Genomic DNA, 27,795 nt, shown 5'->3' on the forward strand with positions numbered 1-27,795 from the left:
GAAACGTCCTTTTAATCAAGTCATGTGCAAAAACTCACCAAATGGTGCCAAAGTACTATTTTTTTCTTTAGCAGTGTTCTGGCCCGCGTAATAGAACTCACAAAACAGCAACTAGGCAAGTTTTGCAGAAACACATAGGTGATAGGTTACTACAAAAAAAATATGTCACGCCATTTTAAATCTTTGTTGAAATTGGTCGTGACAGAACTTCGTTGCCCAAGATTATAATGTTCTGGTTTCATTTGAAAATGCTGTCTCCAAATGTTGTGATGGCAACTTGTAACACTTTTTTTGTTGGAGGAGTTTGATGAGCAACAATGGCGCAATTATGCAGCGAGTGCTTGTTCACACTTAGTTGCTCGTGTTGACGCTCGCCTCATCGCCTGCCAAACGTCTCCGCTGACCGTCACGCAATTTTGTTGCTGCTCTGCCAAAAAGCACAGCAGACCCTTCTCCATTGGCGAACAAGCAAATGGAGACACGGCCCGATCTTGGAGGTAGCGTAAAATCTCTATTGCGGTTAAGTTTTAAAAATTTCTAAAAAAAAAAAAAAAGAAAAAGCGCTACAAAATATTAAATACATTTTGGTAATCAGTGTCAAAAATAAGTTTAGGGACACAAAAAGCCATCTCGGATTAACTTTTTCGAGTCACCAGTGTAATGAATACAATTATTTGTTGGACTAATGAAGTGAAATTGTGTGCTGATGTTTTTTTTTTTTATATATATATATATCTTTCAGGGCTTGGAAGGAAATCCTGAGAGAATGTCCCAAAAAGGCAACGAAAACACAGCTCTTGTATTTCCCGCTCATCAAAGAAGACTTCCGAGGTGTGTGAGCTTCTGTTTTTACTAACATGGTCCCCAAAGTTTGGAGTGTGAACTTTTTCACCACACCTCATGTACACAATTACAAAAATCTTGCTAGCTTTCAAAATTAGCAAAGAAAAATGAAACATTTTTGTACTGATCTTCCACTAAAATGAAAAGTACACATTTATGTATTATATTATATTATATTATATTATGTTATGTTATGTTATGTTATGTTATGTTATATTATATTATATTATATTATATTATATTATATCCATACAAGCTACATAAATTGTTAAGATGACTTAAAAGGGTTAAAAAAAAAAAAAGGCTCAGTACTACACTGATGGAACACCGACCAATATTTTATTCGGGGCACTAAGTTACGATCAGCTGCTGGTTCCGTATAATTAATTTTGAAATGACATCATATTATCGTCACATGTTCACTCCGATGACGGCACATACAAACACGCATTTGTGCACGCCGGTGCTTTCTTATCTGGCTCCCTGACACTATTTTTGCTCTCTAACAATCATGCTAATTATAATTGTTAATTAATTCTCTGCCCGCGTCCTCATCAGGAGACTAATAACCTACATTTCCATTAATTAGACCTTCGGCCCTTTGGCTCACTCCCGCTGTCTCTCCGTCCCACTCCAATCCCGACCTTTGCCCCCCACGTGCAGGGCCCAGCTCCCCGCGCCTCACCCCCGTCCTCAGCTGGTTCAAGTTGAACCACATTTTTACAAACAATGCTTAGATGAGCAAAAGTTGATCTGTGAAGAAACTTGAAGTGGTTTTTTTTTTCTTCTTTTTTAATGAACTGCGGCATTGCCGCAGATGTTTAACAGCCTCACTTATTTCACAGGCCTGTTGATCCTCCGCTCATCTGCTCCGAGCTCCACCGGCCGTCTTTTCTTGCCGCGCTTGAGTTATTTCTGTGAGTCTCCAGCAGTCCATCTCGCTGCTCTTTTTCTTCCAATCTAGCCCCCCATCCCCCTCCACTCGAACCCCCTCCCCTCCTCAGCTTTTCTTTTCCTTCCTCCGTCTGCCACTCCAAGAAGGCGTGTGAGGCAGTTGGCACTCGTTCGGCACTGGATCATGAACGATGGCAAAAAAAAAAAATGGCAGCTTTTGCCTTATCCGTCCCCCTTTCTCCACCTCCCTCGGCCCCTCTTGAGAGAAGTAACCCAGATTTTCAAATGAATCGCTTGCTAGTCTCCTCAATCTCTCGCTCTCCTGTCCTCTCTCTCTTTCTTTCTCTCTCTTATCTTTCCGTCCTCCTCTTGGTAAAAACGCGACCAATCTTGGAAAGCGAGTAGCACCTCTCCTCTCCTTTTCTCGTCCTCCTCCTCACCCTGCCTGCGGGTTAACGGATATTTACAACTTCTATCTTTGGTTCCGGGAACACTCGAATCACAGTCTCTTGCTGTCGTTTGGTCGAGAAAGCTTCCTTCTTTTTTAAATTTGCGCCGGCTCGTTTCCTTTTCACTTGTGGTATTTTTGGGTGTCCCCTGGTACTTTTTTTTCCCCCTCATCTCTGAGGTGACTATACAGGTGAGGGCAGAGGAAGTGAAGAAAGATACCCATCGCTCAAGCCTTCCTCCAAAATACATTTTCAGGTATTTTCCTGATATATTTTGTGTCCTTGCATTATTGAACAGGCATTATAGTGGCTGTGCCGTTTGCGTCATCAATCCATCACTGTGTGCTACAGGCTGGATGTTTTTCAAATCAATTGCTGTCGCTACATTTGTATTACTGTCATAACTCTTTTTTTTTTTTCAAAGTAGCTTCCTTTCCCTGGAGACTCTCTCAGTTGAAACTTCTTGTGCTAAATGGGACTAAGTGTTAATAAGGGCATGGCAGGCTGTGGGGGGGAAGACCCAGGCGCTAATACTGGAGCAGGTGGTGAGGGTGTTGTTGACATGGCAACAGAGGAGGTATAGTTGACATGGCGACCGGGGCGAGAGGTGGGGAGATGGAGATGTAAGGGATACCGAGAGAGACAGAGAGAGTTGGCAGGCTGGACAGGCAGTATGTGGGACAGTTGTGTTAATTGTTTAGCGACTCAAAGTCTCTTAAGAGCGCTTTGCCACTGTGCACGAATTAACCTTGCTCTCCTTCATTATGTCCTCTCCTTTCCCTCCATGCCTGTCACTTTACTGCTAAAAGAGTTTGTTTCTCTGCCTAATTTGAAGGAAACTTGCATTTGAGTATGCTAAAATGTGCATACAGCTTATTCTACTTTGCAAACACTGGCGGAGCTAGAGGGGGGGCTTTCGGGGCACTGTCCCCCTGAAATATGCTTGGCCCTCCACCCATACCCACTCTGTGTCTCAATTCAACCTTACCATCACACCACACGCATCACACCAGGTGTTACTCTGCTAGAATATGAATATGTAATGTATTCATTGGTCTTTTGGATACATGGCGGAGGATAGCGAGAGGTCAAGTTCGCCATCAAGTGCTTATAAAATAATGATTTCACGCTCGGGCAACAAAACTCAACTCTGTTCCACCTCTCCTAAATCTCACAAACAGCTCTCCGGTTGATGGGGCGCAGTTCTACACCACAATGACTTGACCAATCTTTTACTTGCATGGGCAAGCAGGAATTGAGCGTGATAACTTCAAGTGCCATGCAGATCATTAGATCGTGCAGGCGCAAAAATAATCTCCGCCGCTTGTTCTCGACATGACCCAACACACATTCCGTCCTCTTGTCCCACATTCGAGGCCTCGTGTGTCTCGCTGACGTCCGTCATCCATCCTCCCTCCCTCCAGGCGCCATGTCCACTCCCGCTTCCCCTTCCCCGCTGACACTGGCCTCCCCGACATCGGGTGCCTCGCCGCTGCCCTCGCCCCTCTCGCCCCCACCCAGGGTGCCCGTGTTCCAGAGGAAGGGCGCCCTCAAGCACAAGAGGATTGTGGAAGTGAAAGATCACCAATTCACGGCCCGGTTCTTCAAGCAGCCCACCTTCTGTAGCCACTGCACCGACTTCATCTGGTACGCGCACAACACAACGCAAAACACGCATTTTCGGAGAAAGTATGCCGGTAGCTCGTAAGCCGCCTCCTCAGGCAACCCACTGCCGCATCCGACTTTTTTTGTTTTACTTTCTCTTTCCTTGAGGCAGCCCACATCAGCTAGCACGTTGACCCCATGCGATCAAATAACCTCTACTTCTCGCTGAAGCCCACACGATAGAACACGTTCTATTCAAAGAGGACTCACGGGACACTTCATTAGGTACACATACGCAAGCTAATGATTCAATTCGATCGTTTCCTTTACAACAAACACTGATGCAGCAACATTTCTCGAAATGTCTACTCAAAAGTGTGTTAAGTGTGTGCGGTCCGACATATGGTGAGGCTGCAAGTTGGAGGACGCTTGGCGCATGTGCCAGCAGCCTTTGGCTAGTTTTCGGGACATTCCCCCAATGTTGGCAGCCATCTTGGCTGCACCGTCGCACGCCTACCAGTGTTGCATTTCAGGTTCATTACAAAAAGAAAGCAAAGCAATTTTCTTCCACACTTATTATTTGCTTAATGACATTGGCATTTTCCTGTCTTCTGATTGGTTGTTTCGAGCAACCAACTTAGCCTAACAAAAGAGCGTCACCGGTACGTGGGAATCATTTTATTCTTTTAATCATGTTTCTAATATAGACAAAGAGCACAGTCAGATTCCAGATCACATCAAAGTGAGCCAATGAGCGTTAATTGCTGCGTGCTAGCCGGTTCTCTCGTGCTCTCTGCTGGTCAAAAGCAGAATGTCTCTCACCTGCCGCTTACCGTACATCACATCCACGCACGCACATTAGCTGACTGACCCCCTTCGGCCTCTCCACACGTGTATTATTTGTCGCCCCTTCCCCAAAAGTGCTCGATTCAGTGCAGGTCAGTGCTGAGTGGGCGCTTTGCTCAATCAATGGCTTTAATTATCCAATTAAAAGGAGAAACTGGAAAGGAGCCAAAGCCTTTACTTTGTCCCTACTGCAGAGGAAAGAGAAAGCAAATGTTTTTGTTTTTATCACATTACTGCTGTTTTGCTCATCTGTGTTTGTTCTTTTAATTAGTGGAGAAGATTGCGTTTGTACCCTAATTGTTCCACTGGCCTAATCTGCGCGCCTTTCTCACTCACTCGCAGGGGCATCGGCAAACAGGGATTCCAATGTCAAGGTACGCATGGGTCGATATGTCGCTATTTGTCTGCGCAGATGGAGTTGCTGACTTGAGCGTCTCTCCCTTGCTCCATCTCTCTTCCTCTCTCTCTTTGCTTTTTTTTTTTTTAGTTTGCAGCTTTGTGGTGCACAAAAGATGTCACGAGTTTGTGACCTTCACCTGTCCCGGCTCAGTGACGGCCCCCAGACCAGATGTGAGACGCCCTCCGCTCATGGCGCACCGGTCATCATATTCGCACGCTTGCATGACTCACTCCATAGCTGGCTGGTTGGCTCACTCGTAAATTCCCGACGCATCCTTGTCACGTCTGTCTACCGTCGGGAGGTGGGAAGACGAGAATAGTCCTTCGTCATCTTCCCGCTGCCTTTTTTTTTTTTTTTAACTTTCAGGAATAATTTGTCTTCATGATGTTTTTTGTTGGGCTGGCCTAATAAACGGCATCGCAAATGGGGTCAAGGGGAGCGTGTGTGTGTGTGTTTGTGTGTGTGTGTGTGTGCGTGCGTGTGTGCGTGCGTGTGTGTGTGCGCATGTGTGTGCGCATGTGTGTGCTTGTGTGATAAGAGTGAAAAGTGCACACACAGCAAGATGGAGGATTTTCAACTATACACTAGAGGAGAGGAAGGTGAAAAGAATGAGGGCGCTGATGATGAGAGATAAAAATGAATCATCCTTCTTTGCACCGCATACACACACACACACACATGTTCTCAGATCTCATTTCCACGCCTGCCCTTATGTCATCTGTCTTATTCATGAGCATTCCAATCCAAATGTAAACATATGTCCTTGCTGTCATGGAGGCAATCATATATATTTTTTTGGTTCCATTCCAGGACCTGAGGAGTCGCCACACATTCAAGATCCACACGTACGCCAGCCCTACCTTCTGTGACCACTGTGGCTCGCTCCTCTACGGCCTCATACATCAGGGCATGAAATGTACCTGTAGGTACAACTTCAGAAAACAATACACCAGCAGCGCCACAACTTTGACCTGGTTTTTGTCGGTCTAAGATTTAGGTTTTTGTTGCCTGTTGAAATCGTTTTATTGACTTGAATGTACCAGCTGATTAGTCCGGCAATCTTTACAGGTTGTGACATGAACGTCCATCGACGGTGTGAGACCAGCGTCCCCAGTCTTTGCGGCCAGGACCACACAGAGAAGCGGGGCCGAATCCACTTGACGGTTCGAGGCGAGAAGGAAGATGTCTTTGTCACAGGTGAGAAGTCGCCGGAGGGAAACAAAAGCACAAAATGACTCTGGCAGTGTTTTCTTTCTCCTGCCGCTGTTATTTGTTCTGCAGTGCGGGAGGCTCGTAACTTGATGCCCATGGATCCAAATGGCCTGTCAGACCCGTACGTTAAACTCAAATTGATTCCCGACCCCAAGAGCCACAGCAAGCAGAAGACCAAGACCATTCGCTCCACGCTCAATCCAGTCTGGAATGAGAGTTTTACTTTGTGAGTCCACGCCAAACAGACGTTTTGAATTAGTAAACTTTTTAGTTAAATGAATACGTTTATTTTTATGTATATATTTTTTTAATTTGTTTAATTGTATTTATTTGTAAATTTATTATAAGGGATACACAAATTTGATCTGGAAAAAAGCTGAAATAATTTTGATGTTTAAAGGTAATAATGATGTGAAATGACCTTTACATGATAAAAAGTAGTCCTCTGTGTGACACACATCAGGAGCTCATTTGATTTAAAATGTATTTGCACATGTGCAGTTCCGTGCGCGGCCACCAGTGGGACCGGCGTCTGTCAGTGGAGGTGTGGGACTGGGACCGCACGTCCCGCAATGATTTCATGGGCGCACTGTCCTTCGGGGTGAGCGAGATATTCCGGCGTCCCATCAGTGGCTGGTTCAAGCTGCTGGACCAAGACGAGGGAGAGTATTATAACATCCCCGTGCCGGATCCCGACCTGCAGGTAAAAAAAAAAAAAAAAACATTGAGTGCCTCTTGGTTAAAAAGCCAACTAATGCATTTATATTTATTGAGCAGACAGTGAGGATGCTGCCACTTATCGTTTTAATGCGCTGCCGCTTAATTCTCAGACTTGGCTCGGCCTTTATCTCATTACAAATATTTACTCCCGATAAAACCAAGCTGCTATGACTCACGCAGTCGGAATCTTCTACTGCCACTTTGAGTTTATCTTAGCAAATAAAAACAAAAATGCCAAGCACAATCTAATGAGATTCAATACAAGAAAATCTATTTTCCCCAAATCTGCTTTTATAAAGATAATGATGCTGCTTTTTGATTGATGATGCTGTCAAAGAGGTAGTTGTGTACCTCAACAGTGTTTTCACTCGTTTTGGTCTAAAAAAAAACAAAAAAAACAGATTTCCAATTCTTGAGGTAACAAAATACGATCATATGTGGCAGTGCTATAGCCATTCAAGCGACACGCTGAACACAAACGGTGAAGCAGCATATGTAGACAGACAATATGACAGCTTATTTCCTTTATCCCATGCAAAGACCGAGTAATATTAGTGCCGTTCTGATGAGTTGAGAAGAGTTGAGCTGTCGCAATCATCAGTATCAGTCTTTTATACTGCCATCAGGTGGTCAAGGCACACCAGAAACAGCAGTGTTGAATTATTTTTTAATTCAAACCATTTTTCATAAAAAGCACAATATTTTAGAGTGCTATTTTCCTCATTAAATAAAAATCTTACTGAGGATTCCTGCTGTGGCTGTGCTTCACTCTCTCTCCAGCAGGGTGCAGCCTTGGTCCTCACTTAACACCCTGCGAGGTGAACTTGAGGTCAAAGTTTGTGTGTTTGAACCGAAAATAATCACACGTCCCTCGGCAGGAGCCCCAGCCGGACGGGGTCGCCCCGTCGCTGCCTCAGGTGGGAGCGGCCGCCCCGTCTGAACCCGTGACCCTGCCCCTGACCCCCGTGCCCTCCTGTCCTCCTGCCCACTTTCATGGGCCGGGCAAGGGCAGAGTGGGCATTCGCGACTTCAACTTCCTCATGGTGCTGGGCAAAGGCAGTTTTGGCAAGGTAAAGTTCTCCCTTTGCGTCTTTTCTTGATGGATTGACCTTCATGTTTCAAACGGGATCTCGTCGGCGCATGGTCCCACCCCTGCAACGGTGGCCGATGATTAATTCAAGTGTGCGTCTTTTGTGACGTGGGAAGTCGTGAGCTCAGGCTGGCCGGCAAGCAGGTTCTCCTCCTGGAGATGCCTGTACTCTCCAGTCTCACTTTTGACCCCCATCCCTCTCCACTCCCCTCCTGTAGATGAGCCGTGATGAAGAGATTGGTGTTTCGAGTACTTCTGCCTGGTCTACAGCTCCCCTGTGCGGTTTCATAACTGTCAGATGAGTCTTAACAGGGGACGGGAGAAATAGAGCTCAACTTACGTAAGATGGATGTTTCAAGGAGGGGGGGGGGGGGCAGAGAGACTTGAGGCTGCTGAAGGAAAGGAGGCCCACACAGATAGGAAAGGAGAGGATTACTGGGAGGCGGGAAGTGACAAAATGGCCAAGAGGAAATGGGATCACAAGGAGGCAAGAGAGAGAGAAGCAGCACTATGTGGGGGATTTACAACATTCTAATGCTGTGACCAATTGCATTTCCAAGTGGAAGAAAAACTATTGCATAGCATTATTTAGACAAACGTAGTGCTTTGCTGCACTTAAACCTTTTTAGGTGGGGAGTGAAAATAATCATGGCAATTGTTGCCAGGCATTTCGATAGAGTTCATTAGCACAAAGATGCGCCAAGATGGTACCAAAGCACTACTTTTTTATTAAGACAGTGCTTTGGTGCCATCTTATGACATCTTAGAGTATTTCAGAATTCTTTAGTGACTAATGAAGGATGGGTTTGAAAAAAATGTGTCAATAAGCAGAGGAAGCCAGTATTGGATGGCAGAGATGGAGAGGATTTCTGTCAATGTGAGGCAGGTCATTAATAGCCGTGTAAACACACTCAGCGCATGCACACAGACGTCTTTGTTGTCCCAAGGGCCACTTAATTGTTCAGTAAATTACAATTGTAGAGACAGTAAACATTAACAAGCGACTCAGCAATGTCGCCAGGATTATTTGTCAGTCCGGGGCTCTTTGATGGTTCTTTCGTTAAAATCCTTTACCATTGTCACAACATATACATTAGCTTTAAGAGCAACCCTGAGCTGCAGTTTCCTTTTGCCCATTTTGACATTAATGTGCCTTGAAATATGGCGGCGAGCATTAATTAAATGTTATTTTTAGTCATTCCAGCATGATGACGGCGCACAGCAAGCATAGACATGCGTCCGAATAGTGGCTGCACGTGCTTGATTTTTTTAGGAGGCCCGCGATGCCCGCGGTGGGATGACACAGAGCACTTATGACACACTGACCACGCCACGGTGGGCACGTGCAAAAGCGCGGCAAGAACAAAAAGCCTTACGGTGGGGAGAAATGTAGTCTGAGTCACATTCAAGTCAGCTTGGAAAATATTCCGCTTTTAGCCTTCTAGCTAAGTACTGTACTGTGTTGTTGTTGTGCTCTTTAAAACACACACACTCATCGGTCACAAAATTAGGGACATGAACACAATCTGATAACATCCCATAACACACAGTTTGATTATTTTTTTATTTTGAAAATTATTTGCTATCAAGAATTTCACAATTTATACACAAGTGTGTGTGCGTGTAGAAGAAGGGAAGGAGCCAGATGGACGCCCGGCGACATTCAGCAGCACTTAATGAAATGTCAACTTTTCTTCTCCTCCCCTCAGGTGCTGCTGGCTGAAGAGCGAGGCAGCGAACGTCTTTTTGCCGTCAAGGTCCTGAAGAAAGATGTCCTCTTCCAGGACGAGGACACGGAGAGTGCCCTGGTGGAACGGAGGGTCCTGGCACTCCAGACACGTCCTCACTTCCTCACCTCGCTCTACTGCGCCTTCCAGACTGAGGTGTGTGTTTGTATTTGGTTTGAACAATAATGATCTCAAATGTATTCATCTAGGTGGCCTAGTGAGTGATGTCACGAGCCAAAGTCACTTCGTCTGCGTGTGAGCGTCCCGGCATGAGTCGTGGCCTACAGCAGCTCCTTGTCTTGTCCCGTTCAAAGGCGAACGAGGCTCTTCTTGCCCACCCGATCGCAGAATTTTTTTAGTCGATGAAGTCGTCGTGTTTTCACAGGATCGCCTGTACTACGTGATGGAATACGTCAACGGAGGAGACCTGATGTTTCACATTCAGATCGTCGGGAAGTTCAAAGAGCCTCACGCCGCGTATGTGCGCTTATCTTTTGGTTCGTCTTGGCGCCGCACACTTATCTGGCCGCTTTGTTCATTATTCCTGGCGACTCTCGACAAAGTCCTCCGCTGGAGGAGCGGCTCCCTCCTCCAACTAATCTCGTCTTCTCATCTGCGTCATCCGATAATCTTTGATCAATCATCCAAAACTAATTCATGGCCTGTTGCTCAATTTTTGATTTGCCTTTCATCTCCTTGCTTGCGCCGCCTTTCATCACCCCGCCGCCTCTTGGTGTCATCCTTCCGCTTTTGATTTACTTTTATTTCCCGATACATGCAGTGAAGCACGCCCTCCCTCCCTCCCTCCCTCGCCCTCTCCTTGTCTCTCCTTCTCTCTCTCTGGCTGCAGGTTTTACGCAGCAGAGATTGCGGTGGGGCTCTTCTTCCTCCACAGCAAAGGGATCATCTACAGGTAAAAAGCTGATTTATGTCACGTTCGGGGGCCTGAGTGGTTCCTCCGCAGTGCAGTGAGCAAAGCCACACGGCTCTTGTCTTACTTAGCAGAGGACTCTTTTCAAGCTGCTTTGCAGCATTAATCAAAATGAGTCATACGGCGTGTGTCACACCCCCCACACCCCCCACACCCCATCCCTCCCGCCTTTGCACAGGGATCTCAAGCTGGACAATGTGTTGCTGGACAGCCAGGGCCACATTAAGATTGCTGACTTTGGGATGTGCAGGGAGGGCATGTTTGAGGGGGACACCACGCACACCTTCTGTGGCACCCCAGACTACATCGCCCCCGAGGTAAGCCCGCACACGTTGGAACTTCTATTAACAACAGTCGGAAAAGAGAGTGAATACAATTTCTTACACCCCTTTATTTAAAGCAACAGTGCCATCTGGAGGAGTGAAAAAATACAGCAGTTGGTTCTTGAAGCCAACATGAAGCTTCATTTTCCCATCACTATAAATGGGCTAAATTGATACAATGTGTATGTCAAGTCATCGCCGCCAAAGTTTTCCCTTTGTTGCAATCCCCCTTGGTACCTCCCTTGTGATCTTTGTCAGCATTTTTTTTTTTTTTTGTCAGCCATTAGCTGATTCAATTAGCACAGCCGGGAAGGTGCAAGACGCACTGTCACAAAAGCAGCGCTGTCCTTCACAGACCTTGCCTCACTTTCCTCATATTGCGCTTGACAAGTCTGACGGATGAGGTGTGAGAAAGGTGCGAAAACTATTGGGAAAATCTCAAACACAAATTAATCCAGATTGCCTGCAAAAACTGAATAAAGAAAAAAAGTCTTTGTGATGAATCGTGTTTACAGTACGGAGGGTCGAGGAGGGGGGGGGGGGTTGAAGGAGCACAGACATGCACAGCGGGGAGAGACAAAAGGGAGGACGTGACTGTTGTTATGCACGTCTTTGATAAACATACGGGGCCCCTGAGTATTGACTCTGTTATGTAAACACTCATTGATTGCACCGCGTTTGACATTTTGGATGCGATACAATAAACTTCCCCCAGGGGGCCGTGAACGTGTTCCCTTGTGACACACACACACACTCAGGAACACGTTCCCTCGGGTTACTCTTTCTCGACACAACACTTTTCATCCCCTGAAGATTCACTTCTCTCACATCACTCCGGGGCCCGAGTGTCATCCCCGAATCCCCCGCCTGGGTGTTTTGAGTTGAATTCCAAATTCACACTCTCACAAGTCCAGGTACCTGACGACAGGACAGCATGTGACTCGTTTCATCGGCTGCTTAAGCTCCGAAAATCTTTATTTGACATCTTTCAGAAGTTTAGACAGCAGAGAGGCAAAAATGTGACGTGTGACCCATTTTTTTTTTTTCTTTTTGCAGATTGTGGCGTATCAGCCCTACAACAAAGCCGTGGACTGGTGGTCTTACGGAGTGTTGCTCTACGAAATGTTGGCAGGACAGGTATCATATTGTTTTATTTTTAGGGCCCTGCAGTTTTTGTAGATTCTATTATTATTTATTTAATTATATTAATATTTATTTATTTATTTATTATTTATTTTTCATTTTATTTGTATCTTCATACTTAAAAAAAAAATCTTGAAGGCCTAAACACAAGCACATACAATTTTGCACTCACCCGACCCAGCAAAAATTGTAATGTTTTATTTTTAAGTATTTTGTCCAAGAAATGGCTCTGTAGCACCCCCTACAGAGATTTCATTTAACTCCCCCCTCCGCCCCCCCCAGCCACCTTTTGACGGCATCGATGAGGAGGAGCTTTTCCAGTCCATCATGGAACAGTGCGTCTCCTACCCCAAGAGTCTCTCGCGAGAAGCTGTTGCCATCTGCAAGGGAGTACGTGCGCCGAAAACAAATCGAGAAGAGAATTGTCCCACTCTGTCTTTAATTTCCCGCTTTTGTGTGCTTTCCCAAAGCTGCTCACAAAGCACCCCGCCAAGCGCTTGGGCGGCGGAGAGGACGCCGAACGCGAGATCAGGGAGCATCCCTTCTTCCGCTGGATGGACTGGGACCGTCTGGAGAGGCTGGAGATCCCGCCACCCTTCATCCCCAGATCAGTCAGTCCAACCCTGGCACCGCTTCATCTCCTCTCTGCGTCACCTTACTTTTTATTTTCATCGTTTCTCCTCACCAATGACTGATATCTAAAACCTAAATCCTAATATTGTCTTATTTTTTCCAAACAGTGTATTCTCCTTAAACTATATTAACAATGGGACTATTTTTTTAACCGATTTCACATGTGTCTTCACTGGCCCTGGATGACATCAGCATATTTTCTGTCCTCTTATAGGTTGGTCAGAGCAAAATTATTCAACTAACATCTGCGACGTTATACAAACAAGAATACATTTTATGATCAGCATCTCTGTTAAGTAAAATGTATATTTTTTATTATATATATATATATTCAGTTATTGTCAGGTTTTTGATACATTTTATGATAATGTAAAACCGACGTAATTAAAAGGCAAGATCGCCACGGTCTTCTCCAGCCCACTCGCACATCAACAACTTTTCAACTTTGATTGCCATTTCAGCCATTACAGACATGACCTTCCTGACCTCCCGTTCCCACCTGCTCCCTCCCGATGCAAATATCTGTCATCATTAGCTGGCCCGATCATACTCAGAGGTTGAGGGGTCTGGCCCATTAGCCGAAAGAAAGAAAAGAAAGAATCATACTGCTCAGGAGCAGCACAGGAGATGCTTGCAATCTACTCGGAAGACTTCTCCAAACTGGTATTTGCCCAGAGGAAATAGCAAAAGATAATATGTAACATTCTTGTCAGTTGACCAGAAGTCGAAATGAGCTTTAGCTCAGCCCAACCAATCAGAGGACAGAACAATTGTGACGTCACACTGGTCAGCTCACTAAAGACAAATCTGGAATTCAATTGGTTAAAGAACATTGCCGTCAAAATAGCTTGACATGGTGACATACAGAGTCTGAAATCCGATTGGCTGGAAAGAAAATATTTTCATCCACCACAAAATTTCTCTGCTCACTTCCAACAGGGCGGCAAAAAAGGGGAAAACTTCGACAAGTTCTTCACGGCAGCCCCGTCGGTGCTTACTCCCTCGGACCCAGACGTGCTGGCGGCCGTCAACCAGGAAGATTTTCAGGGGTTCTCCTTCCTCAACCCCGAGTTTGCCCCCTCTCCCCTCACCGCGGTATAAAAGCCGAAACGACAATAGTTTCATTTTTTTTATCGCCGCCTTTCGCGTGTCCATCCTAGAGCAGGGCGTGTTTTTTTTTTTTTTTTTTTTTTAGAAATAATAGCAGTATGATGTCATCATTTTGCATGCAAACTATCTAGACTATATATATTTTTTGACTCTATTCTCATAGAGGTTCCTATAAATATTTTGCGCTGTGATGTGGACAGCAGATTAATTGTGATAAAAATCCACAAATTAAAGAATCGGTTAGCCCGGGGTTTTTTTCCATATCGGTGGCATCAGACGAGAAAAGAAATGGTGTTTGTATTTGATTTTTATTTTGTGGTAATTTTATTTGATTTTTGTTTTTGTGATTTTTTATTGTATTTATTTGTTAAGTATTTGTATTTATTTTATTTAGTTTTTGTTGATTTTATTTACTTTTGTTTTTACATTGTATGTATGTTTCTCATTATTTAATTTGACTTTTTAGTTTTGGTTTCGGAATGTACAGGATGTCATTTGATGTATTTAATTGTAGACAGACATTCGGTTGAAGTGCACTGAGTCGTCGTCCTCCAAAATTGTCACACACGCGCACACACAGACAGGATGACCCCACATGACCCGCTTAAAAGCCACGCTGACATTGGCTTTGAGCTTCAAAAGCTGTCTTTGTCATTGTCACCCTTAACCGCCTCAAATCAGACGAACTTATCTGAACTCCTGTCATTATTTTTACCTATCACCGTATAAGGCCCAAATTTATTCTTGGGGCTATGTATGCCCGTGCAGTTTTCCAGCGCGGGATGACGTCCCGGCATCCTCATTGATTAGATGTAATTAAAACGGAAGCGGTTCAATATGGTGAGCAAATAATAGCGTCAACTGTCATCGGGCGCTATCTGAGCCTGGCCAGGTGGCTGGATGGAATGTTGCTTGCGCATTTATTTGATTATCCTTCATAGCCAACTCAAGGTGCTCGTTTGTTCTTTGTAAGAAAATTCAGCGCGCTAGCAAATTTACCTCACAGGTAATGTTTATTTTGTTTTTGTCATCCTTATCTGGCACATCTCGCTCCTTTCAGATTATTTCCCAGTGAGCCGAGTTTAAATGACCCCATAATTTAGATCTGATCTTTTTTTTTTGTTTTTTAAGATAGCGCAAACAATTCCAAAGGTTTAGCTCGTGACTGTGTGTATATAGTCCATGTTTTGATTGTGATGGGGGGGAGTGCAAATGGAACCATAAAGAAGAATAAAGAGCAGCGGTGAAGCTGCGGAGAAACAAAAAGCTTCTCGCCTTATCGCCTCTCTGTCATGACACTCCCGCTTTCACACATACGCACAAAAGTGCAACCTCAAGCGCATACACACGCACACACACACAGAAGCTGCTGACCCTTCTATTTAGTGTAGTACTGTACTTGCCAAAGCAGCAAAAGCCTCTCTCGGACATCTCATTCCCCCCCCCCCCTTGTGCTGGCCCCGCCTCCCTTCCACAACGCTGATGGGACTAATACCCCCTTAGAGATTCTAACAAGTTGACCTTGACATTAAAATCTCATCAAGTTCTGCCGTGGCTTTGTGTGCTTCCCCGGCTCGTGTTATGCCCTGCGCTGTATCTGCCCTTCATCGCTCCCCCCTCCCCCACCTGTCCTTCGCATCCCTTCGCAATCAGATTTTATGTTTTTTTTTTTTTAGCTACTTGGCTTTTAATCATCCTGTCAAAAAGGTGTTGTTGTTTTTATATCTGTTGATAAGACTACAGGAAAGGCAACATGATGTGCAGTTGTGGGGTGCACATTTGTCCAGACGTGCTGCCTTTGAATCTTGGCTCGGGCTCCCTGTCTTGAGTTTATATGTGATATTACAAAAACATGCCTGTTAGGCTCATTAAGGCCGAAACATCCATAAATACAAATTGGTACACTCCTTTTGGCTGTGTGCCAACGGCGATGCTAATCTAACGAGCATTGCTTTCTATTTGCTTTAATGGGATGGTTGCCCCTGCTAAGATGGCTGACACGTAGCTATGTGAGCCTGCTCTAGTCATTATTTCCTATCTGTTATGTCCAAAATTCTTTATATTGGCATCCATTAAATCGAGATTCCATAGTCAACATGAAACAGGTCTAGCCAGAAAATTAAAAGCTAGCAAGTCTGCTTCATCGTCAAGACTTCCTGAGTTTGAATCTTGGCCTGATTGAACCGGATCAAATTGTTCAGCTCTGCTCAAGTCTTCCGGAGAACTAAATCTATCGAGGATCACTAGTGAATGATGCTGGAAGAGTGAATGGCACACGCTGCAGGCGTCGACATGTGCTGCAGCTGCAGCTGCAACTGCAGCGGGGCCTCACTGCCCCAAGCGCCAGCCCCCTCCCCCCCTTTTCCCATGCATGTAGCTCATCGCTCATTGTCATCTGTGACGCCACTTTCATCCCTCCTCTCGGTCTTGCCACCCTACCCCATCCGTCCCTTCCTCGCCCTGCTTGTGACAATTGTGACACCGGTGCCCTGAGGTCGGAGGGCGCCAGAGATGTTGCTAAAAATGAAATGGGCAGTCTAAATATAGACCGGGAACTCTGGGGACCTCTAACAGGGTCGAGGATGCTAGGAAAGAAGGCACGAAAGAGAGGAGAGAGACTGAGAGGGAGAATTACCAGATCGATAGGTGGAAAGGAAGGACACTGTAAGAAAGGTGAGAAGACAGAAAAGAAAAATAAATGGGGTGATGAAGGCGGGGACAGAGGATGATTGGATGACAGACAGGAAGTCAAGACAAGGAAGTGAGTGATTAAGGAAAAAAAATAGTCAAGGAAGGAATGCTCGACCCCCCTCACCCTTCCTGCCTAAAGTCTTTGCTTTGTCCTTATTCTTTTCCATCTTTTCATCTGGCGTTTCTCTCGCGCTTCCCTCCTTCCTAACCTTTCAGGGAATAATAGAGCTCTAAACAAAACAACGCTAATATGTGGACACTACAACTTCATTTTTGTCTGCAGTCTGGTTGCTCTCTGTTACTATATTGCCCCCCACAGGTTAGTATCAGTACTACAACTGACATTGTTATTGCGTGTAGTGTTGTTTTGTTTCTTCTTACATTTTCATAGAGAATCATAAAAATAATTTAGAATGACCAAATTCGGCATCCCGGAAGACGCAAAGAATGAAAGACAAGGAGAAAATTGAGGTAATTGACAATCCACATTCCATTGACATTGTTTGAATGAGTCACAATCAAATTAGCTCATATACGGCCACTTAGTTCACGTTGTCTTTGTGTCACGCGGAGGTTGGCGCCAGCTCTCATCACACACACAAAAACACGCGCACACACATCCCCATCACACACACTTGAACATCATTAGACACCCATGCAAGATAGAAGCTGTGCACAACTTCTCTATTTGGTGAAGGCAATCATTGAAGGACACACATGCACACCCCCTTTGCCTCTCTCACTCCCCGTCTATCTCTCTCTCTCTCTCTCTCTCTCTCTCTCTCTCTCTCTCTCTCTCCCCCCTCTCGCTCGTTCTCTCTTTCTGACACGCATACACACATGCGTACACGCACACACTTTTTGAAGCCGAAGTGGCGGGCAGAAGCACATCCACTCCGCAGTGGCCGCTCCGGGTGGATCCAGGCAAGGCTGGTGGATATGAAGCTGGGCTGGAGATGAACGTACGGAGGGAGTGAGGACGAAGAAGAGCACCAAAACCCTACCAAGCCTCCCTGGTGCGTGCGTGTGCGCGCGCGTGTGCTCTCTTGGCAGCTGACGTGTGCGCACGACTCTGGTGGCAGGGTGAGTAATTCTCTTTCTCTAATGACCATATTGTGTGCGTGAGTGTGTGTCTTGGCAGTAATAACCCAAGATGACGCCATTCCCATCCTGATTTATTGTCCTTTCCCAAACAACGTGCGTGTGCGCGTGCGTGCGCGTGTAATGCAGCGTGGCGCCCATGTTGTGTTAAGGTGCGCACCATAAACGAGAGTAAGCATGTTTTCTCCGTGTGTGCCGATACACTCACGTGTACGCACGCCGCGTTGAGGATCTCCAAACTCCGCTTGAGAGTGCGTCTTGGTGCTGGGGGGGCGGGGAGGGGGTGGGGGTGTGGACTTGGAACTGTCCTCATGCGCACGTCGATGCTGCCATTAAAGGCGGCGCATATGCAATCGTGCACTTTTGCATGGCGTGTGGAGTTTCACTGACAATTTGAGATTCCACGTTTTCCCTCAGAATTTCTCCGTAGAATTAGCTGAAAATTGACATGATGGGATGACATCACGGCATATCGTAACAGTCCCTACTTGCCCCAAGCAACGGTATGAGCCCAATTATGGAAAACCGTTGGAGCTTTTATTCCATTTCATTGATAACAACCTTAAAGTCCATTTACTTTTATCTCAAATATTTCCCCATTTAAAAAACAAAAACAAATTAAGCGTTAGGAAAAATATAATGGAATAGATGTAACTAGCAAAGGTGATTCCCTCAATGCTAATTGGAAATACAATTGAAAGAAGCGATATGGCTGTAATGCTGCTTGGTGCATCACAACATACAAGGGCAAGGAAATAAAACATGATGTCATCTGATTGGATGCTTAGCAAATGCTACAATCTCCCATTAGTCCCAAACAAATGACGGCGCTATTAATAAGAGCGAGTGAGCAACAAGCAGGAGCATAATAACGAGAGAATGCAACGGGGACCGATGCGCCTATAAAACAAACATACCAAACCAATTACTCTTCTCTCGCTCAGCTTGGGGCCAATTAAAAGCTCTGATATGATTGTGATCTATCGACAAAAAATGATTCTGCTCACGTGTTTTAAGGCAGGAATTAAAGTCACTCTTTTGTAAAACACTTGCTCCAGCGGTCAAGCAATCAGATTGTGTTCTTGCTACGTGCAAAAATCGATTAGCAGTAACTAAACACAAAAGTCCCCATTTTGAAACTATTTCGAAACTTATTATGAGCTCTGTTTTACTTTTAAGGCCTTTATCGGGAGAAAAGTCAAGATAGTTGAGGTCCCTAGCTGTATAGTCTGTAAAGACTTTATTTATGTGTGCTGTGAGTCAATCAGAAGCGTCGTCGCCACAGGGCGGCCATTTTGAAACAGAGCTCGTTGATCATTCATAACATTACAATCGAAAGGCACATGGACTTTAAAATAAATGTAGATTGTTCAACAAAAGTCACAGATGTAGGTATTGACTCAAACAACTCTAAAAAAAAAAAAATCTCAAATTCAAACATTCTGTCTGAATGATAGCCATGATGCGAAGGTGTGCAGGAACATCCATTTTCTGTACCACTTTGTCCCCACGGGGGTCGCGAGCATGCTGGAACCTATCCCAGCTGTCATCGGGCAGTAGGTGGGGGACACCCTGAACTGGATGCCAGCCAATCACAAGGCACGCAGAGACGAACAACCATCCGCACTCGCATTCACACCTCGTGGCAATTTGGAGTGCTCAAGCGGCTTACCAAGCATGTTTTGGGGATGTGGGAGGAAACCGGAGTGCCCGGAGAAACCCACGCGGACACGGGGAGAACATGTAAAGTCCACACAGGGAGGGCTGGAGGTGGAATCGAACCCGCACCCTCCTAACTGTGAGGCGGACGTGCTAACCAGAGCCGCCTGTGTGCAGGAACAGTTAAGCTACATTATTTTATAATAATTTTTAGATGGTTTGTATGGCATGGACTATTAACTACAGTGTCCAAGTCGTGAGTTCTGCTCCAGCTGCCACTTCACCTCTTCCATTTTTATGCATCATGGCCTCTTTCTGTCTTTACCGGTGAGACTACGAAGTGATGTCAGCCTGAAGATTGTGACACATTACAGAGATTGAAACATCTCCCCCCCTCCCCCATGTGGCTCCAATCTATCCAATTCAACCGTCTCATTTCTTTCTAGGCCAGAGAGAACTGGGGCCTTGTCTCAGAAGGCCTTCTTAACACATGTCCAACAGGGGAAGTGGTTTTATTTCCATCCACTCTCAATCTGGACTGCTCACTAGCGTGCTAGCAAGTGATGTCAATATTTTTGCCTCCGTTGTTGTGAGTGGTATCTCACACCAGTGATGACAACAATCAATGGGACACATTTGCGACATCTTGATTGCTGTTGTTTTTTTTTATTAGGGAAGGCCATATCACTTTGCCTCTCGTTGTTCCGCCGTCACGTCCCTCTGTCCTCGAGAACTTTCTATTTGTGCAAATGAGAATTTTGATGGTTTTGCCATCTCTCTACGAGCCTCTCATGCACGGCACCCCCTTGAAAATAATTCACTATTCCACTCTAGATTGATCAAGAAGTTGAGTGTCGTTTCTTTTCGCCGCGAGAAAGCGACAGACGGCCGCCGTGCTTGCAAACAAGAGGCCGTCCCGCGTGCACAGATGGGAAGATTAAAGGCATCTTGTGTTGGAATGTTTGCACAGCTCGGCAACATCCGCAGCAGATTAATTACTCGTCATCGGCGTGTGTAAGAACAACGCGAGGATCCTGTTTGCAAGCTAGCACGGCTAGCGAAAAAACGTCAAACTGCCGATAGCACGCACTGAGGTAAATAGCTTACGTGCACATTTCTCCCATGAGGCTTTAAAAATATATTTTTTTATTATTAATTATAAGCAGACAAATCAAATAAGAAATAAAAAATTGTGATTAGAATCACTACAGCCATTTATACATTGGTAATTATAGTGAGCAACATTTTTTTGGGAGAGAAAAAATATTCCATCCCCCGCATGTTTGCGGAGTGTTGCTGCTATTTTTGCAGTGTGTCGCTGCAGGTGATGTTCATGCACATGGACCTCACGCAGGCTCATCTTGTTGGAAAAACGATCTGTTAAATTCGCACGAGGACACATTGTCACGTTTTGAGATTTGACACCTGACAAGGAGATTAGATTGAAGAACACTGGGACATTAATGTTCATTTTATTTCAAATGTTGGAAAAAAAAAAATCAATTTATGAATGAGCCACTTTTGCTTGCGCTCTGAATCAACCTTAAAATGAATGTACTTTTTATTTGACATCCTGAATATCTCGATAGTTGTATACACTGTAAAAAAAAAAAAAAACCTCAAAATTTCTGTTGCTGAGAAAATCGTAATTTTTTCAAACAACTCGTTGATGTTGCTTCCACATGGCTCCAATTTGAAACCACAATCAAATAAACGCCTGCCAGCCTTCTTTCAAAACACACAATAATATCTTCCAAATTCACCTTTTGTTTAGTCAGCTGGAGCATCTCTCAGCTCACGCAATGACGCAATCAACTCAATCAAAGTAAAGGAGTAAGAGCTGACATGAAGCAGACGCTGCCCCGTTGCACATCCAGCCTGCATTCGCAAATGAAAACGGACAGCAGGCTCTCAACAGTTTGCGTGCACTCTTTTCTGATTTCCTTTTGATTTCTTTTAATATGAAATCATCATGTGTTGGCTTGACGCTAACCTTTAACAGGATTGGTTGAGGAGGATGTGTGATGAGTTCATCTTTAGCTGTAACAAGGCGAGACAGGAGGATGCCCGCGGGCCGTGTGCATCCAAGTGTGCCTGCTTTAACCCCCTCCGCCCCCCTCCACCCTCGCCTCCACCCCCACCGATCCTAACAACTTCCCTTACGTGACCCGCTCTAAATAAATGTGCACGCATCCACGAGTTTCCTCTCTGTGCCCTCCAGATGAGCTCGTGCAGCAGCCGTGCGTTGACCATCCTGTCCACAGTGTTCGGGGCCTGCGGGCTGCTGCTGGTAGGGGTGGCCGTGTCCACCGACTACTGGCTCATCATGGTGGAGGGCGTCATCCTGCAGCACAACCAGAGCATGGAGGTCAAGATGGCTCTGCATTCGGGCCTCTGGAGGGTCTGCTTCGTGGCCGGTAGGGATGGCATGTTGAATGAAGTCCATTGCACGCCACCAAAAATGGACATGAAGTGCAATATAAAAAGTCTACACCCCCATCTTTAAATTCAGTTTAAAAAAAATTGTGCTTGCCCCAGAAGATGAATTATTATCGTTATTTTATGACGAATCCAATTTTTTTTTCTGTGTACTTTTAGGAGCTGAAAATGGGAGATGTGTTGCATCAGAGTACTTCACTGAACCTGAGATTGAGATCACCACTGAAAACACTGCAAACATCCTTAGTGAGTACAGTAAAAAAAAAAAAAAAAACATTGTACATTTTAAGTTGTAAGGCCCCCTGCTGGCGGATTGCAAGCACTGCTCTTAGAACAGACGTCCTCTCGAGGACTTCAATTCAACGCACGAGAAGAACTGTCTTACAAGTTGTTGTTTTTCACTATTAGCTACTACGATCTTAAGCTGAACATCCAAAATATGGAATGAATGCACATTCATGCTTTGGTGCCTCCACAGAGATGGTGCGCACAGCGACGCCTTTCCCGATGGTGTCGCTGCTCTTCGTCTTCACCGCCTTCGTCATCAGCAACATCGGACACATCCAGCCTCAGCGCACCATCCTGGCTTTTGTCTCAGGAATCTTCTTCATCCTCTCAGGTACTGTTCACATCCATCCTTGCCCTTCAACATTATCAATCGATTCATTTGCCAAAGTATTTGCAGGGTCACAAGTGCTCACTTGGTTTGAGGCAGTAAAATTAAAAATGTTAGCTTGGGTATTTTTGTAATGATTATGCCCCAAAAAATCTTGATTGTAATTATGCACACAAAGAAATCCAGTGACAATGACTTTACATACTCCTTACCCACTTGTCCCCAATACAGTACAGTTGAGTCATGTGATTTTTCTGCATTATTGTAGTTCAACCGTTTGAACGGCAGGTGGCGGTCACGGGCCCGCTTGCTTCCTGTTGGCAGTGCACCGAACGGTGGCAGATTGCAGCTCTTAAGCTCCACTTGATGTGTTGCGGCACTGCGGTGCTCACAGTTACATCAAACTGCATCTCAGGCCTCGCTGATAAAAAGGATGAGTGGGGGCAATCGTCGTTGTTATGTCATATCATGGCTCATTTGCAAATCACGTTTTTTTTTTAATTCACTTGATATTTTTTTAGCTTCTCTACTCATCAGCGAACAATGAATACTCGTGGTGTTCCACAAAGCTCCATTTTTGGAGCACTTCTATTTTCTCATCTCCATGCTGCCCTTTGCTCAGATTATGGAGGTCCAATTTTTCACCTCTCAAATTGAGGTGCATTCTAAAATTGTCTGTATTAACACATTTGTTTGTGTGTGTTGCTCATTTTCCAGCTAAAAAGTAAATTTACATGTAAAAACAACGGTGGATCTGCAAAGCCTTTAAATATTGCAATGCAGCCAGAGATTACTCGCGCTGAAAGTATGCATCTTTCTATGAATATTGAATAGTCGACATCCGACATATGTTGCCTCTCCTGGAAGGACACATTGAATGTTGCATGAGACGCCCCCAGCCTCGTCACTTGCTTATGAAAACCGAGGTCACTTTTCAAACAGGTCTCATCTTTGTGTCTTACTATCTGCGGTTGTTGTTGTTGTGGTTCCTGCGTGCAGGCCTGAGCCTGGTGGTGGGCCTGGTGCTCTACATCTCCAGCATCAATGACGAGGTGATGAACCGGCCCAGAGAACCTGAGCAGTTCTTCAACTATCACTACGGATGGTCCTTCGCCTTTGCCGCCTCCTCCTTCTTGCTCAAAGAGGTCAGTCTCACAAGATTGCTACAAATATCATCATTTCATTTTGTCACAATGACTTGTGATATCAGTACTTGGTATCGGTATCGTTGTCCATTGTGTGCGTGTGCGCTTGGTGCAGTTTCATGTGCCTCCTTTGTTCTTGCGTCCTGTGATTTCCCTCCCTCCACTCCTCCCTTTATCCGCATCACTGTTTGCTGCAGTGTGCAGTGCAGTTTAGTGATGTCGTCCTTCTCAACTCCCGCTGCTCACTTGCTTTCCTTTTCAATCACATTTGCTGAATCAACCACTGTCTTCTGTCACAAAGTCATAAAACATGCACAAAGCAGATGAGTGCTTGTTGGCAATCACATTTGGAGAGCTGTTTTGTTGTAGTGAGCAATAACAAGCCACAACATTAGGAACACCAGCATAACGTACAAGAGTCAAAATGGGGGCTGATTCAAAAATTCAAGTCTGATACCTTTTTTAGTTAAGGTACCAACGGTTTGAATGTTTAACGCTGCAATGTTTCAACTAGCCCACTAGGTGGCAAACCAATACTGTAATTGGGGGATTTACAGCCTGGGCACATTCAAAGTTTCCCAATCAATAAAATGTGACGCAATAGTATTGTTTAAGTGGCACCTTTGTTTTCTGCCCACATAAAGAATAGCATTAAAAGTTCACCCACCTCTTGACATCTGCTTCCGTGTGCTTAGGGCGCAGGTGTGCTGTCCGTCTACCTGTTCATGAAGCGCTACGCCGAGGAAGAGATGTACCGCCCCCACCCGGCGCTCTACCGCCCCCGCTTGTCAGACAGCAGCGACTACAGCGGCCAGTTTCTCCACCCGGAGTCGTCCTGGCCGCCGCCCAAGCGAGGCCGCAGCACGTCGGAGGCATCCAGCGACATCTCCATCCAGCTCAACCAGCCGCCGCCGCCCCCGCCCAAAGGCCAAGGGAAGGGGAGTCATGGCAACCCGCCTGCGTCCGGGTCCTCTTCCGGGGGGAGCTACCCCAATCCCCCGCCCTCTGTCGGGTACCCCACACACAGCCTGCCCAGGTCGCATTCACCGCATCCCCAAGGCCAGGCCCTGTCCATGGGTATGCCGCCCCCGCCTGTGCCCCCCCCTCACTACCACACGCACATGCACATGAGCGCCTCCCCCTGTTAGGAAAAGGCATAGACTCCTTTTTGTCATTTAGAGCAAACGTCCAGCCTGGATGAAAAGAAGTGCGACGCAAGGACGTAAGAACAAGATGACTCAACTTTTGTACAAAGCGTCCAAATTATCAGGAGAAGGGAAAAAGTTGAGCATGTTAGTAGCGGGGAGAATTATATTCTGGACGCGCAGGCGATCACATGACTGCGGACGCACAAACTTTTATATGTAGCGATTCGTGGACGCCATGCGTACCTTTCTACAAAATTGGAATGTGATTTAATTATCAGTCACACTTCCGTTGCGGCGTGTAGCATTATTTTGCCAGTTAGTCAACAAGACAGTGGACGGTGAACATCATGCGTGAATGTTGAATGCTAGCGGATTACCGTCCTAAATATCATCGATTTTATGTTTTGTATATTTATTGAAGTTCTTGTACATAGACTTGCACATTGGAATTCATAATCTATAGATCAGAACGGGACACAAGAAAAAAGACAAAGGAGGACTGATGCTTTTGCCTTCTGCAATAGGCTGGCGATGACGTCATCAACATGCTCTCAATGCTTTGGAAATCATGTGGCGTCTTTCCCCCAGACATTTTACACCTCAGTCAAGTGTGCTACTGCGCATAAGTTGAAGGATGAAACGCCAAATGCTGATACTGATGGTTTACCCCCTCTACTGGCAACCTGGTGCATTGCACCTGAACTTGCTTCGTCGCTAGCAACTCGCTGCTGCAAGCAAATATTGCAGATATTCTTTAAAGGCCCATTTCAAGAGCTTTTCATTTAATTCATCAACATTTTCTGCTAATTCCATTTTGCATTGTCTTGAGTCAGTCTCGCTTGAGGAGATTCTGGTGCGAGGAGAAATGGAAGCGCCACTCGCTCTGCCAGTCATCAGCACAAATGGAAACACAGGGTAGACGCCTTCTCAATCATCATTATCATCATATTCATAAAGCATGTAGCAAAAAGAACAAAACGCCTCCTTTAGAACTCACCAAGAAGAGAACTTTACGATATGCACAACTGGAACCTGTTCTTTTATTTTATGTCAAAGTGGAAAACTGAGAAGACTGAGAACCATAAATTTTCAGTGCTACTGGTAGAATTGAAACTTCCTTAAATTTTCGGTTTTGTGTTATTGTTTGTTTGTTTGTTTGTTTGTTTGTTTGTTTGTTTGTTTGTTTGTTTGTTTGTTTACAAAAGTTTGATAATTGTATTGAAATGAGTTTCTTTTATTATCACTGTGATGTGATTGAAAGACAACAGATGTGTCGTAACAGGGAGGGAAAAAAATATTTATAAAAGGACAGCTATCATTATCAAGAAAACTTTCAGCTCAGAGTGTTCCGGATTTTTTCATGCATGCAGTTACACACTAGACCAAATTCAGCTCTCATCTCTTCCCGCTCAAAACTCCACTGTCATCATTCTGCTTGTGGATTTGATCTGACATCTTACCTCCTGTACAAATCCATTTTCATTTTTAATGTCTCAAAACATGTGCTCACCATTCAGTGCCTCTTAAAATCCTTTTTTTTTCCCGCCGCTACTTTCCTTTCCAGACATTCTATTTAAAAAAAAATGTAGCTGTGCTTGCTTCTGCATTGTCTTCTCGACGTAAATAAATGCTCTTATGGCCTACCTGATGCTGTACAATGCCAATGTTACATGAGTGAAAAGGGGAGTGGTGACACCTTCTGCAGCTGAACATCAATAAATCTTTAATCTTGGTGCGCCTTCTGAAATTCTTCTGAAAAAAAATCCAAACATTTCAAAACCAATCATTTGAAAACACAAGCATTCTGAGAGTGTGTGCACAAACACATTAACTCACTTGTTTCTTCTTTACTTTTACTCTCAAAAAGAAGTTTGGAGAATTTTTTTCACTTTTCAGGTCATACAAAACAGGGGTGGGTAGACTTTCGATATTGATTTCACTGTGAGGCATTTTTGCCGCTGTTGTATCAGACAGTCAGACAATGTGACAATGTGTGCACTTGGCACTGCTGCCATGACAAGAACGCAGCCTCGGGCCGAAATTGATCAGATGTTGCCTGTGTGCCTTCTTTTTGTCAGCACGTGTTGGCATGTGTGGCCGTCACTCAAAAACTGGACTTAAGTTTGCTATGTCAGCCTTTTGAAAATAATCTTTGTAGAATATCGCAGAAAACATTTTCAGCATTTACATAATTCCATTGGAAAATATATCAAATCTTGTATGGAAGAAAAAAGTTGATGTTGACTTCAATCCATTTTAGGACAGTTCAGTTGTATCTAACTTTAACTGCTTTGTTTTCAAACATTTCAATTCTGTTTCAATTTGAAACGTTCCCCACCACTGTTGCATGTTTTGTGTGAAAGACAAACAAATAAGCTTTTTTGTGACTTGTGACTCCTTTTTAATGTATTTGTGTACCCTTTTCTTTTGCATGTGATTGTGACTTGCCTCCTTTTTTTATTTTTTTGTATACGTGTGTGTGCGTGTGTGTTTGTGCAGTGTGGAGTTGAGTGGAGCTCTCTTTTCACCATCGCCATTACTGCATGAAAGAGCTGTCACTCCGAATTAGCTCACTGTGGCTTCCAATGTGTGTGTGTATGTGTGTGTGTGTGTGTGTGTGTGATGCGTGTGTGTGTGATGTGTGTGTGTGTGTGTGCGCGTGTGTGATGCGTGTGTGTGTGTGTGATGCGTGTGTGTGTGATGCGTCTGTGTGATGCGTGTGTGTGTGTGATGTGTGTGTGTGTGTGTGTGTGTGTGCGCGTGTGTGTGTTTGCGCATTTTAAAGCTATTGAAGGTCATTGTCTGCTGGGTTTTGTGCAACCTAACTGTTTAGTGCGTCCATGTGCGTGTTCGTGTGTGTGTGTCCTGCAGCAGCTCAGCAAGTGGCTACATTATCTTTTTTTTTTTTTAAGCTCATAGGGGTGACATAATTCAGCTTCCACCACCAACAGCACTGAAGTCATTAAGTGAATGCTTGCGATAGCCATGACCGATAAAGTTGGCCTGTTCTGATATGTCGCTATTGACTGTCACGCACCCGCGGAAGGTGAGACAGCTGCTCATGCAAGTC

The 27,795-nt window shown here is 45.0% G+C and overlaps 2 protein-coding genes across 4 annotated transcripts in view; both read left to right on the top strand.

Moving 5' to 3' along the window:
* prkcg (protein kinase C, gamma) overlaps nt 1-15,192 on the top strand; it is a 16,971-nt gene extending 1,779 nt beyond the window's left edge. For 2 of the 3 annotated variants that reach the window (XM_049731505.2, XM_068651883.1), the window contains 17 exons: nt 743-831; nt 3,611-3,833; nt 4,980-5,011; nt 5,125-5,207; nt 5,848-5,959; nt 6,106-6,234; nt 6,319-6,475; nt 6,751-6,952; nt 7,848-8,039; nt 9,769-9,942; nt 10,172-10,263; nt 10,637-10,699; nt 10,896-11,034; nt 12,097-12,177; nt 12,466-12,573; nt 12,654-12,794; nt 13,756-15,192. In XM_049731505.2, coding sequence (XP_049587462.1) covers nt 743-831; nt 3,611-3,833; nt 4,980-5,011; nt 5,125-5,207; nt 5,848-5,959; nt 6,106-6,234; nt 6,319-6,475; nt 6,751-6,952; nt 7,848-8,039; nt 9,769-9,942; nt 10,172-10,263; nt 10,637-10,699; nt 10,896-11,034; nt 12,097-12,177; nt 12,466-12,573; nt 12,654-12,794; nt 13,756-13,917 — 2,179 coding nt within the window. In that variant the 3' untranslated portion in view covers nt 13,918-15,192. Of the gene's footprint in view, nt 1-742; nt 832-1,128; nt 2,443-3,610; nt 3,834-4,979; nt 5,012-5,124; nt 5,208-5,847; nt 5,960-6,105; nt 6,235-6,318; nt 6,476-6,750; nt 6,953-7,847; nt 8,040-9,768; nt 9,943-10,171; nt 10,264-10,636; nt 10,700-10,895; nt 11,035-12,096; nt 12,178-12,465; nt 12,574-12,653; nt 12,795-13,755 lie in introns of those variants that run through there. The other variant, XM_049731506.2, reaches the window with a different exon arrangement.
* Nucleotides 15,193-16,473: 1,281 nt separating this feature from the next.
* On the top strand, nt 16,474-26,457 carry cacng7b (calcium channel, voltage-dependent, gamma subunit 7b). The gene is made up of 7 exons (XM_049731764.2): nt 16,474-17,088; nt 17,485-17,700; nt 21,599-21,794; nt 21,976-22,062; nt 22,295-22,435; nt 23,432-23,577; nt 24,273-26,457. The coding sequence occupies exons 3-7, from the start codon at nt 21,599-21,601 to the stop codon at nt 24,723-24,725; spliced, it is 1,023 nt and encodes a 340-aa protein (XP_049587721.1). The 5' UTR covers nt 16,474-17,088; nt 17,485-17,700; the 3' UTR covers nt 24,726-26,457.
* Nucleotides 26,458-27,795: the final 1,338 nt, after the last annotated feature.

The sequence above is a fragment of the Syngnathus scovelli genome, chromosome 9 (genome assembly GCF_024217435.2).
Source record: "Syngnathus scovelli strain Florida chromosome 9, RoL_Ssco_1.2, whole genome shotgun sequence".
Taxonomy (NCBI): Eukaryota; Metazoa; Chordata; class Actinopteri; order Syngnathiformes; family Syngnathidae; genus Syngnathus; species Syngnathus scovelli.

Bases quoted from the DNA above. Each gene is read 5' to 3' on its own strand.
- cacng7b (XM_049731764.2), top strand. From the start codon at position 21,599: ATGAGCTCGTGCAGCAGCCGTGCGTTGACCATCCTGTCCACAGTGTTC. The intron at 21,795-21,975 runs GTAGGGATGGCA...GTGTACTTTTAG, and splicing joins GAGGGTCTGCTTCGTGGCCG to GAGCTGAAAATGGGAGATGT. The intron at 22,436-23,431 runs GTACTGTTCACA...TCCTGCGTGCAG, and splicing joins AATCTTCTTCATCCTCTCAG to GCCTGAGCCTGGTGGTGGGC.